General features: G+C 42.3%; 1 protein-coding gene across 2 annotated transcripts in view; it reads left to right on the forward strand.

Moving 5' to 3' along the window:
- Window positions 1-13,529, forward strand: part of TULP4 (TUB like protein 4) — a 123,535-nt gene that overhangs the window by 20,943 nt on the left and 89,063 nt on the right. For both annotated transcript variants that reach the window (XM_080941759.1, XM_080941760.1), the window contains exon 2: window positions 1,202-3,124. In XM_080941759.1, coding sequence (XP_080797885.1) covers window positions 2,873-3,124 — 252 coding nt within the window. In that variant the 5' untranslated portion in view covers window positions 1,202-2,872. The remainder of the gene's footprint in view (window positions 1-1,201; window positions 3,125-13,529) is intronic.

The following is a 13,529-nucleotide window of genomic DNA, read 5'->3' on the forward strand; positions in this document are numbered from 1 at the left end:
CCAAGTGCCCACAGAAGTCTGCTGCTCTGAGAGTTTCTGGGAAGAGTGTGAGGATGTCTGCTATACGGCTCACAATCTTAATTTTCTTAATTATGGTCTAACCCATTGTGGGTGGTGCTATCCCTGGACTGATCGTCCTGAATCCTGTAAGGAAGTAGGCTGAGCAAGCCATGGGGAACAAGCCAATAAGCAGCACCCCTCCATGGCCTCTGCATCAGCTCCTAACTCCAGGTTCCTGCTGTGTGAGTTCCTCTCCTAATTTCCTTCAGTGATGGACTACAGTGTGAAAGTGTGAGCCAAATAAATCCTTTCTCCCCAACTTGCTTTTGGTCATGGTGTTTCATTATAGCAGTAGTAATCCTAAATAGGACAATTTTGAAAATTCCATAGCCTTCTATTCCAGTTGTACTTTTCTGACAACTGACGGTTTGATCACTGTTGCCTTTGCAAATTAGTGGAAATAGCAATACAGGGAAGACAGCAAAGAATGATAGTACACTGGCTCTCACTGTGTGTCAGGACCTCTTTTAAAGTGTTGATCAATCCTAGCTCTAGGGTTTACCTGAGATCATCTACATATAAGATATTTACATTAAAATTCATAACCATGGCAAAATTACAACTATGAAGTAGCAATGAAAATAATTTTATGGTGGGGGGTCACTACAACATGAGAAATTCTATTAAGGGGTTGTAGCATTAGGAAGGTTGAGAACCACTGGTCTAGGAGTTTGTAGCTAATAGACAAAGTTGAAGGCCTGAAGGCCAAGTAACCAGCTATACTTACTCAAGACAGTGACCTGCTAGTCACTGGAAACAAGGGCCTTTTAGAGGGCTTCGTTGCTTTGTGTTGTTAAGGAGTATCCTTTACTAATGATAGAAAAAAAAAACAAAACCCTGCAAATCTGCTAACTTTACTGGATTTCTCTTGAGTTTCATTTTAAAGAAAGCTTGTTCAAATCAAGTTTTCAATAGGGAATATACCACATTGAGGGTCCAGAGTTTTAGAATGGACAGTGCAAAGCCGTCAACAGGTCTAATGTGATAGTGTGTGGCCGATGACTCCTCCTGTCATGTTTTAAGTTCATATCCATTTACTACTTGAATTTTACCAGTTGTTAAATCAGTAGCTTCATCAGTTAGTTATACTGTGAAAACACTTATCTATTAGAGCTCTCATTTTGTTATCGTTGTTTTACAGAGCTGTAAGAACCCATCCAGGACCTTCAAGTCATGAATAATCTGTTGGCTTCTGAATTAACTGGGAAAACAAACATATCAAGTGCCATTTGAAGAGTGTGTCTATATATGTAAAACCTTTTCTCATCATACAAACATTTTCATAAGAAGACATTCTGAACATCAAGAGTTTTGCAACTGATGAAAATTAATCTAAGCATCAGATGGAACAACTTTATACTGCTGGGGTCAGGAGTCCATGGAGAACAGTCCGTCACTAATGGCAGATTTTCCTTACGGTTTTCATGGGCTAAAGCAAGTTTGCAGAAGAAAAAATTGCACAGATTAAGCCTAAAGAATACCTCTTCAGTGCAAAGAAGGAACAGACTTTAAACCCTGAACTGAACCTCGTAACGTTTTCTGTGGTTGTGGCTGGAGTGAGGGGACAGATCTGAAAAGGAACCAATTCCTTTGTGTCTTCAGCTATTTGAATTTTTATTTATTGTTTATCTTTGTTCTTTTCTGCACATATATGCTATTTTAAAATATTAATTGGAACTTTCAACTACAAAATAAATATTGAGAAAAGCCTTTCTTGGTCTAAAGATGTGAACAGGCTTGAATGTGAACAGGAATTATCTCTTAGCAACGCTTGGAGCCAGTCTTGGGAGATGGTACAGCTTGGAGAACTCTGACACACGCCTGGGTAGATGGCTTAAAGATTTGCATCTGAGAGGAAGATTATTTAATGGGCATAATTCTAAGATTGCTTTTTCCTTAAGGTAGAAAAATACATGATCCCGCAGCCTGACTCTGTATGCAAGAAGTAGGACCAAACTAAGGAAAATACTTGGTCCATTTAGATAGCAGTTTACTCACACTTGGTGACCTGCTGGCCTCCACCTCTGCTGAGGGAAGTGGCTTTGCTCCAGTCTCTATGGCACTGAGGGTTGCTCCAGCCCGCAGAGGAGTCATTCTAGGGACACAGGGCCAGACTTTGAGGCTGGAAGCTTCTGGCTGTGAAGAGTGAAGGAAACAGTGATTCTCTTGTTAAACTTTGACTGCTGTCTGCATGAGCTCTGGTCTGACTTTGCACGTTAGTGTGCCTTTCCCCTTATGCAACCTTTTTCAGCTATACAGCAGAAACTTGCCTAGTTCAGAAAACGTGCCAGAGGGTGGCTTCAGAGGGAAGATGATCTTGTGTAATCATTCTGTGTATTTGAACTGTTGAATAGAGAAATCCAGCTAGGATTCTTACCGCCTTAAGTTACTTGAAATTTATGTGTTTGTAACCGTTTATCTCTGGAATTACATTACAAAAAAACTGGAATCTCAGGCTGAGAATAGCAAGACTGAGTGAGTAAAAGCGAAGAGAACTGATTCTCCATCATAACTAACAGCTCTTTCTCCAAAGGATTTTTTCCCCCTAAGAACTTGAAACTGAGAACAGACCCCCATGTATTTTTAGGCATTACCTTTCTTAGCAGACTGATGTTGTCTTTTATAGAGGAGTTTTTTCACTATGCATTTGGTGGATCTTAATAAGCTATTGACCTAATTGAACTCTAGATCAGTTGTAACTAAAGGAGAAAAAAACAAACTAACGGAAACCAACCACAAAAATAAGCCAGTAAAAGAACTTGATTTGAAATTCTACAGTACTTTTAAAGTGAAATCCTTGGTTGAAAGAAGTATGTATGCGGCAGTGGAACATGGACCTTTGCTTTGCAGTGATTCCAACATCCTCTGCCTGTCCTGGAAAGGGCGTGTCCCCAAGAGTGAGAAGGAGAAGCCTGTTTGCAGAAGGCGCTACTATGAAGAAGGATGGTTGGCCACAGGCAATGGGCGAGGTGTGGTGGGGGTGACTTTCACCTCCAGTCACTGTCGCAGAGATAGGAGTACGCCACAGAGAATAAACTTCAACCTGCGAGGACACAACAGTGAGGTGAGCTCTAATTCTGTTTGCATTTTCTGTGGTCACTTCTAGTGCTCTTCTTGAGCCTCCTCCCTGGCCCCTAACCTTATTGCAGTTTGTTAGACTTGGTGATAATGAGACTTGGTGCTGTGAATTCAGTCTCCTGTGTCCTGCCAAGATAGTGAGATTCACAGTGCCCTGTCCTTTCACAAGTAAGTCACTTGTCCCCTCTTTCTATGTTTCTCTCTTCTCCTGAGAGTTACTGCAGCCTCTCTGAAGGGCACCGCTGTTTGGGGGATGCCCAGTGTTGGGTAGGTACAGGGCCTTCCAATCAGGGTAGGAGAGTCACACTAGACAACCCTAACCTTTCGATTTTCTGGTTTGCATGCTGAAGAAGTATGTTCTATTCCATCCCCACTGGTCCCGGGAAAATCTGACTTGTGCCAATTTACAGGGTTCTGTGAAGATGGTGGGGTGTACTCTTTTGACTTGAACTCTGATGACTATTGCTGTTGGGAACAGGTTGAGAAGTCTTCTGGAATATCCTGTGAGAATACCAATCTTATTCATGAGGGCTCTGCTCTTATGACTTAATCCTTTTATTAAAGGCCTTGTCTTTAGGTTATACTTCAACTTAATAGTTTAGAGAGGACTTCTGCATTTATATTTAGCAATATAACTTACTGTCTTACATGTAAACTCCCACCTAATCAATTATAGAATATTCTAGTTCTTACAGATACCTGCTGCTGCTCCTTCTAAGACGTTAGACTCATCTTACTCCATTCTGCTGTAATAAAATATCTTATACCGGGCAGTTTATAAATAATACAAATGTATTGTTTATAATTATAAAAACGTAGAATTCCCAGATCAAGGCTCTAGCAGGTTCACTGTTGATGTCTGAAAGCTTACTCTCCACTTCATAGATGTCCCTTGGTGTAGTACATCAGGTCTTTGATGGAGGTGCTGCTGCTGTACTTCATTGAAGGCTAGCCCATGTTCTTCATTATATCAGGCTTCTTTTATTCAGTATGATATCTGAGATTCATCCCAATTGTGTACCTTGTTAGACTGCTCTTTTAAACTGGTGTTATTTTTCCATTGATATAAGCACACACTTTGCCCGTTCTGTTGATGAACATTTGGATTTCTTCCAGTTTCTGGCTCCTAAAACTGCTGTGAACATCCATGTACAGTGCATAACTTTGGGTAGAGCTGTGCACTCAGAAAGTGGAATTTCTGAGTCATAGTGTTGGCATGTGTTTAAAAGTAGAAATTGCCAAATAATTTTCCAACATGGTTGTACCATTTAACACTTCACCGTCAAATAGGAAAATTTCAGTTGTAAAGCCAGGTTGAGATTCTGTTTCTCAGTGTGAGTTTAATTTACTTAGAACTTTCTTATGAGTTTGAACTTTTCTTACTAAAAAATACAATTTCAGAAATTATATATATGTATGTGTGTGTTTGTATATACACACACACATATGTATGTGTATATGTGTGTGTATAATATTTTTATTCTTGGAGATTTTATGCAATGTACTTTGAAGAATTAATTTTACAGATACTTTCTAACTTACTACAGTGGGGACACAAAACACCCGTCTTACAGAAGCATAATTTATGTGTGTAACAACATACATCAGTATGAATCTTATCACACAGTGTAGTCTCTGTTTACATAGATCTCTCAGTCTGGGTAACATGGTATTAATTCATGTAGGCTGTTGGGGTTAGAGGACAAGGCTTTTGGGTCTTTTACTGGCTGGGTTTGTGTGTCAGCTTGACTCAAGCTAGAGTCATCAGGGAGGCAGGAGCCTCAGTTGAGAAAACACCTCTAAGAGACCCAGCCTTGTGGGACTGAGCAACTACTAGACAAGGTTTAATATAGAAGCTCACACGATTTAAAAAAGGTGTAAAAAACTTTTTTACTAAAAGATGGCCTAACTGAAAAGGAGTTGGGGATGCCTGATATCCCTTGGCTTATTGTTGATAAAGGGGTTTTTAAGGCTTAAGAAAATTGCAATGCTGGAGTGGGTATGCTGTGTAAAACCTAATCCTCCACAATGGGAAGGCCCAGAAGACAAGCCCTTCACAAATCCTATAAGACACAAAATGGTGAGAGGGGCACCAGCACATTTGGAGAGTTTTGTTGTGTGACCCTTTTCCTGTGCCACACCTTAGGGTTGGAGATGCTGCTGCTCAGTTGGATGAATTAAATGCAATGGGTTTAACTGGATCCAAGGTAGCAGGGGTCAGGGGTCAGCGCTAAATCCACAGAGTCAAGCTAATCAAAGTTATTGTAATGGACAGTATAGACAATGCAATCTTTATAATGGCCTAACCTATAACGGTCAAAACAGGCAAAGTGAATTTTATCATCATATGGCTCTTTTGTGCTGGCTAATCATGGTGTTTCCACACATGAACTAGATGAGAAGCCTACAGCATTTTGTTTGATCTGTATGAGCAGAAAACTTCTCAAACAAATGAAAGAAAGGCTACATTGAATCATGGCAAAAGGTGATCTTAGCCAGTGAATTAATTTCCAGACTTGAGCCAATATGTAGACTCAGAACCCTTGGAATAAAGGGGCTGCCAAGTTTCCATGGGGAAGGATCTTGATAAGACACCTAGTTCTACTGTTAGCCTTTCTCCAGTTCTTCCCCAGAGAGATCTATGGCCTTTGACAAGGGAAACTGTACACTGGGGGAAAGGAAATAATTAGACTTCCTAGGATATATTGGATGCTGGTTTGGAGTAGATGCTGATTCCAGGAGATTCTAAGAAACGTGGTCCTCCAGTTAAATTAAAGGCTTATGGTGGCCAGGTGATTGATTGGAGTTTGTCTGATGTTCAACTCAGTAGGTCCCCCAGCTCATCCTGTGGTCATTTTCATTTCCCCAGTTCTTGAATGTATAATTGGGATAGATATACTTAGAAGTTGGCAGAATTCTCATATTGGTTCCCTGACCTGTGGAGTGAGGCTCTTATGGCTTGAAAGGCTAAATGGAAACCTTTAGAGTTGCCTCTGCCAAAGAAAATAGTGAACCAAAAACAGTATCGTATCCATGGAGGAACTGCAGAAATCAGTGCCACCGTCAAGGACTTGGAAGATGCAGAGGTGGTGGTTCCCCCCACATCTCCCTTTAACTCTCTTATCTGGCCTGGAACAGGGGAAGGCTCTTGAACAGACCAGGCTTCTGTGCAGTCTACTCTACCACTTGAACCATATGATCCAGCTGTAAGGCATTTTCTCAACTAGTGATCAGGACCATTCCAGTTTTGTAGTTCTGGGTTCTATAGGAAAGCAGGCTGAGCAAGCCATGAGAAGCAAGTCAGTAAACACCACTTCTCTGTGGTCTGCATCAGCTCCTCCCTCCTGGCTTCTGCTCTGCTTGAGTTCCTGTCCTGATTGCTTTCAGTGGTGAACAGCAATTTGGAAGTGTAAGCCCTTTCTTCCCCAACTTGCTCTTTAGTCCTGGTGTTTTGTCCCAGCAACAGAAACCCTAACTAATATGTGTTGATACCAGCATAGTGGGGTATTGCTGTGACAGACTTGACCATGTTTTTGGGAGGATTGTGGAAGGACTTTGGATCTTTGAGTTAGAAATGCCATTGAGTGTTGAGCGTTATTGGAATGTTCTCGAGGAGCTAGAAAAATAAGAGTGTTGAAAGTAGTGCAGAAGATAGAGGTCTGGCCTGTTACAAAGGGAATTTAAAGACTGTCAGGACTGTTTGCTATTTTGATAGATTCTGTCATTCTAGTCAGCTGGAGCTGAAGAGTCAGCTGTGATTAACAAGAGACCAGAACCATTGAAGTGGAACCTTTATGTTACTGGGACAATTGATGCTGATTACCTGGGGCTAAGAAATTAGTGGTGTTGAAAAAGAGACCAGCATCATCAAGGTGAAATCTTCTGAGAAGTGTTTCCTGAAAGCACAAGAAACTGTTCCAGAGATGACCAATGTTGTACTTCCTGCTGCAGCTGGACTTGGTAATGTGTAAGAGTCACCCAGGTGGTCCTGGTTTTAAAGGCATGAAGGGGTCACAGAGCACAGCTGAGGCATGGCACTGTGAGAGGCCAGGAGAAGCCATTGGTGAAGGTGCAGTCTTAGTGACAGTTGATAGCCCAGAATTGAAGGGGTCATGCAGAGCATTTGTAGCTTGTTACCATGAAGGGAGCCTGTGAGAGACAACTGGTGAAAAAGCAGCCCAGTGCAGAAGACCCCAGCATATTGGAGAGGCCAGTACCCTGGCATCACCACCAAGACCAGTAGTAGCAGTGGCGTGTGGGCAGCTGGAGCCTAGAAGATGCTGCAGGAGGCAGAGTTGGAGAAGTGTTCCAAACCCTTCGGAAGAGTCCAGAAGATTGTGAATGGATTCCAGACATTAGATGGTTGGTTGGAATTTGGTTTTGATTGTGACTGTGCCCCGATTTTTCCCTCTTGAACTAAGAAAGTATTTTACTGGAGCCCACAGTTGAGAGATTCTGAATTTTAAAAGACTTTGGAATTTAAGAAGTTGGTGGTTTTAAAGTGACTGAAATTTTAATGTGTTTGAATTTGTAAAGACTCTGGGACTTTTCAAGTTTTGATTTTAATGTGAGATCTTGGAGATGGATAAAAAAAAAGGGGGGGGGGGGTTGTAGCTTATTAGTGATGTGTTTGTCAAATTGACCAAAAGTGTCAGTTGTACTAGTTGGTTTTGTCAACTGGACACAAGCAAGAGTCATCAGAGAAGAAGGAGCCTTGGTTGAGAAATGTATCTATGAGATCCAGTTCAGATACCCAGCCTTGTGGGACTAAGTGACTACTAGGTTTTTGGACTTTCCATTCACAAGCTAGTCATTGTTGGATTAGTTGGACTGCAGCCTGTAAGTCATTCCATATGTACAATAAATTCATATACATATATACACACATATACATGTATATAAACATATAGGTATGCATTGACAAAACTCATAATATGTGTACACACACACACACACACACACACACACACATTCACTCTAGAAGACCCTGATTGACACAGGCCCAAACGGTCATTTGGAGAACATGTCCTTTCAGCTTCTCCACTCTGATTCTGTCTGTGGAGAAGGTCCTGAGTTGGGTATGCTCATCTCCATTCTTAAGAGAAAGGTTACACACTAGAGTGGGTGTGTGTTCAGAATTCTGACCCATATAAGGGCCTGTAACTCATAGACAGTGACTTATTTGACTGTTGAAACTGAGTCGTTTTTTCCTCACTGTACATTTCTACTCTCCATTAACTTGTTTTTTCATATTAGAATGTAGCCCAGAATCACTGCCTGCTGGGTAGAGTGACCAACTGTGCTAGTTTCCCAAGAAGTGGTACTAGCCATGCTAAGTCCAGGGAAGTTCTCAGCACACGGAGACAGTCATTCCACTGTCCAGTGCCAAACGATACTAGAAGCTTCCAACCTAGTGATTGTTCCCATGGTTCCCAGAAGACTCACAGCAGATACCATGTAAGCTCATAGACATTTGACACCTTGTTCATGTGCTTTGTAATGAGGAGAGCTGCACTTTAATCCAGAGCCCTCTGAGACACTTGAGTTTAATCTTTATTCTCTCAAAAATTGTGTTGCATGCAAATTTGTAGTTCCCTATCCACAATTTTGAAATCTAAGGGCTCTGAAAATAGGAATTTTTGTTAATCGAATGCAAGGCCTGACTTACGAGTGAAGCTCTTTATTATCATCCCATCACTTCAGGGGCAAAAACACTTTTTTTTGTGAGTGCTGCTAGAAGTGAGCATATGTGCTCCATTTCCACTGCAGTGTGGTCTCACTCGCTACGTAAGTGTGAGATGCTTTCTCTGACTTGCTCCCCTTCTTCTGTACATCAAGCAGACTTCTGTGATGGCTGCACTGCCAGTCCTTTGGCTGAAGTTGTCTGCTTAGTGATGGTTTGGCAAACTTAGCAGAAAATGTGGCTTAGTCTTTGCAAGGGTTGTTTAAGCCTCTATTCTAGTTCATTGTGGTTTCTTTCTGTACCTAATAGAGCATTATCCTTCCCAGTGACCTCTCAATGCTAAATTCACAGGTCTCCTTTTCTGCACTTGATGTACCTATGGCCTCAGTAAAGTTGAAATGTCTCTCTTTTCAGAACACTGGGCTTTCCTATCTTATTTTTCTAGCCTCAACTCTACATTCTGCCTTGTAGCTTTACCCATCTCTATCTTTAGATGTTAGAGGTGTATAGCTTTTTAAAGATTATTTTTTGTCTTTAATCTCATCTATTATAATGACACCTAAGTTTCTGTCTTCTCCCTCTGTTTCCAGGTTATATTGTTCAGTTTGATAGATGAGATTTAAGATTGGGCATTAGTCTTAAGTCATAGTCATCCCAGGAAAGCATCAAATCAGGACCCTTAGTATTCTCCGTTTCAGTAGATGTGAGTCAGCACTCAAGCTTCTCTGATCTCCCTGCGCATTTCTAGTCCCCAAATCCAGTTGTTACAGCAAGATTTCCCTCTGTATCTAACTTGCAAATCATATCATGAACATGCTATTTTTCTTTCTTCATTACTACAGCTAGTACAAGCCTCTTTACAGGTCCTTTGCCTTAAACTCCGCCACTTAACTTTTCTTTGGATTACTGGCATTCCTGTTCAGATGGAAAGGTCTCCGGGGACTTGGGGCCCCAGGAACCACAGAGCTCTGAGAAGAATCCTCAGCAGAAGCCTTGCAGCCCTGAGGGAGGGAGGATATTCCTAGCTGAGCTATGGAGTGCTACTGTGTAATAGCTCTGTTGGGCAGTTCCTTTTGTTCAGCTTGCAGCTTTCAGGGTAGGGTATCCCCAGCTAAGCTGAGGACTCAGGAGCCTCAGCCCACCTCCACTTCACTGCTTCTTAGACAGGGCTTATACAGAGATTTCTAGGGTGAGGATTGGTGGGATTTCAAGTCCTGAGCTTGGGGGAGCTCAGGGATTGGTGGGTTTTCCTGTTCAGAGATTAGTGGGAATTTTTGTGGGTGTGGCCTGGGCCCTCTTCTGCCTTAGGGCTAGGAATGACAGTTACAGCTATTAGAAAATGGCCTTTAGGGTCCATTAGGGAAAGTCTTGTGGGGTGGGGTCTGGCTACTTTCCTGCTTTGAGGATTTACAAAATTTACAAAGTATACAAAGTTTTCCAGAGGGAGTCCATAGCAGGGAATACCTAGATTTCCCAAGAGTTATTAAGATATTATAAAAAATCATTTGTACTCCCCCCCATTTTTAAGATCACTGCACAGCATGCATCACAATTCCAGAAAGAACATGAATGTCTGGATTATGAGAGCCATCTTTTAAATTCAATTTTATGGCTCTGTCATGCTCTTTGTTGAAAACTCAAAGCCAGACTCCTGGTCAGTATTAGGCACAAGGATAACAGAAGATCTCAAAACACTTTGTTGTTTTGTTTTCAAAACATGGTTTCTTTGTGTAGCCTTGGCTGTCTTAGAACTGGCTCTGTATGCCACAAACACAGTTTTTTAAAACTGTTAAGGTTGCATACACAAAGGTGAAGGGTTTTACTATGGCATTGAAAACTTTTAGAAGCATTTTGCAGAATTTAACATTTAACAATATATACTCTAACTCTACTAAGAAGCTTCATCCTGCACTAAAGCCAGCAAAGCCCGCAAAGCTTTGATCTCTTACAGATTCTCGATAGTTACTGATGCCTTTTCCACTTGTCTTGGTTCAGAGATCAAAGGACTCACTGTGCCACTGATGACCTGCGTGCCCTGAGCCCCACAGTGGGAGGAGAGCACATGCTCCTACATGTACACGTGTGATAATGCATTTTAAAGCATTGCCACAGTTAACTTCACTGCCTTCCTTATAAGGCCATGCCTGAAGAAGTGGGAGGTAGCTGTGGTATGGGCTGAGCACTATTGAGAGCTGTAGAAAGTTGGAGATGATACACTGTGAACTCAAGTCTTAGAGAATGAGTTATATACCTTGAGCTCATTTTAGCGCCTTAACCATTTGAAGTTCCATGTTGAGTTGGACTCTTCTGGCTTTGGCTACACAGTGATGAAACAGGAACCGTTCTGGCATCACAGTGGCTACCATTCAGGTGGATATAATGTTGCTGATGACATTTGACCACTATGCCCATAATTCTTCGTGCGTTTTATGTTCATTACTCTTTAGCTTTATAACAACTTTCTGTGACTTAGTATTGACCTTTCTATACAGTCTAAGGTTGTGCAGCTCAGAGAGATCAGAGACCTTTCTCAAGGCCACAGGGCTAGATGATGGCCGACTTGGGATTTGAATTTATTTCTGTGTGTTTTTCCTGCTGTGTGACACTGTTTCCAAAGGTAAAATGGTCTCCTGTGGTGAGCAGAGAGACAGTGAAGGCTGTGAATGGCAGGAGCAAGTGCCTTGGACAGTTAAGGGAAATGCTGGAGAACAGGGAAGGCAAGGCTGGTGGACAAGCGCAGCAGCAGCTGTTTGTGGGAGGGGAAACATTTTCAGAGAAAAAAATGTTAAGAAATTAAATACAAATTCAGAAGTGAGTATTTTGTTTAGTGCATTTATCTCCACAATGATCCCTTCTGTTATGTGTGGTTCACGTGTTCTGACTTTGTCCCTGGAACGCTCCACCTGGGAATCATTTGTGCATTTCAATTAGAGTTGCCCAGTGACCTGCTACCCTCTGGTTGCCAGCATTTCCTTTTGTAATCATACTCTTGTGTGTTCCCTTTGTTTCTTACATCTTTTGGATCCTAATGTCTTTTACTTTCTAGTATTTTGAAAACAGTAAAATTTAAGATTTTGTACTGCTAATCTGTTTTAATTCTCTTTTTGTGTTTGCATGTGCATCTGTGTTATCTGTGTGTAGAGGCCAGAGGTTACCCCTAAGTATCATCCTTAGGGAGCTGTCCACCTTAGTTTTGGAGACTGGTCTCACATACTAGGTTAGCTGGCCTGCAAGCCCCAGGGAGCCTATGCTTGCACTTCCCCAGTGCAGGATTATATTACACTTGCCCTCCTCTCTCTTCCTTTTTTTTTTTCTTCCTTTCTTTTCTCTCTTTTTCTTGTTTATTTTAAAACATGGGTTCACAAATGCACTGTCATCTATGGTGGGGAGTAGGGACTGGAGTGACAGTGAAAGAAGCCGGTCTGCAGGGGACTGGAAACCTACCTCTTCCCATCTGTTGCTGATACAACAGAGCCACATCTGCGAGAAAGGCCCTGGGCCTTATGACCTGGCCAATGATTTTTTTCACTAGCTTACTGTCATTCTTGAGTGTTTTTGTCCTAGTTTATAAACTGTTTCTACAGATATCCTTGTTCCCTGGTGCAGTCCTTTGCTCTGGGACACAAGAACCTGGAGATATGGGTGAGTTTCCCCAACACTGTGGTTTGTGGCCGCAACAAATCCTTAGGGGTTTCTTCATTTGCATTTTGCTTTTCCTTGAGTGTCTGGAGACTGGAGCTGAGTGAGGTCCTCTGATGACTGACCTTGTGAGTGCCTATGGAAGAGGAATGTGAGCTGAGAGGACTACAACAGTTGCTTGGGGGGTACAGGGTCCACTGAGAAAGGCTAGGCTGCTGTCAGTTTGGGGTTCCGAGGATATTGGGGACCTATTGAGTGTTGCTTTCTCATCAGTAAGGCACTCCTAAGTGTATTGTAGGAAGCTTGTGCAGCTGCTTGCTTCTCAAGACAGCAGGACCTGACCTGTGGCCTCCAGTGTGCATACAACTGTTAGTAGACATTTTAGTGAGGAGCCCTTAGATCTAAATGCCAAAGTGGATCCTGAGTGCACTTGGTGGTGGTCAGTGGTTTTGTTTTATTGTTTTTGGTCTAGCGATCAAAGCTGGCCTGGATGGGCATAGCATGGGCAGGTCTAAGGGAGGCTGTGAGAATGCCCTGTGCCACAGTAAAGCATTTCCAGTAGGGTTTACCCACACACTTGACTCTCAGCTTCCAAACCAAACGTGACTGCACTTCTGCACGTGCTTATTGTATCTTCCGGCATCTATGTTCGGATTCCCTTCCTCATGGTTGCTGTTTTAGCGATCACTCAGTGGCATATGTTGTTTTTCCATTTGGCCTAGTTAGATTGAATCTTCTAAAATACAACGGAAACTCTGTCTTAGAGCCCTCTCTTCATCCTGAAATGCTTCCTGTCCAGGACAGTAGCACCCTCTTTTCTCCTTTGTAATTCACCTATCTAACACTGTGCAAACTGTTAAATTTGTTCCCTTCCTCCCCTCCCCTTTTCCCCTCCCCTTTATTCCTTCCCTCCCTCCCTCCCTCTCTTCTCTGATAGGGTCTCTCTACATAGCCCTGGCTGTCCTGGAACTCACTATGTAGACCATGCTGGGCTGGAACTCCCAGAGGTCCTCCTGCGTCTGCCTCTCTAGTGCTGGGATTAAAAGCATGTACCACCACTACAGTCCTG

The sequence above is a fragment of the Micromys minutus genome (genome assembly GCF_963924665.1).
Source record: "Micromys minutus genome assembly, chromosome: 30".
NCBI classification, from domain to species: domain Eukaryota; kingdom Metazoa; phylum Chordata; class Mammalia; order Rodentia; family Muridae; genus Micromys; species Micromys minutus.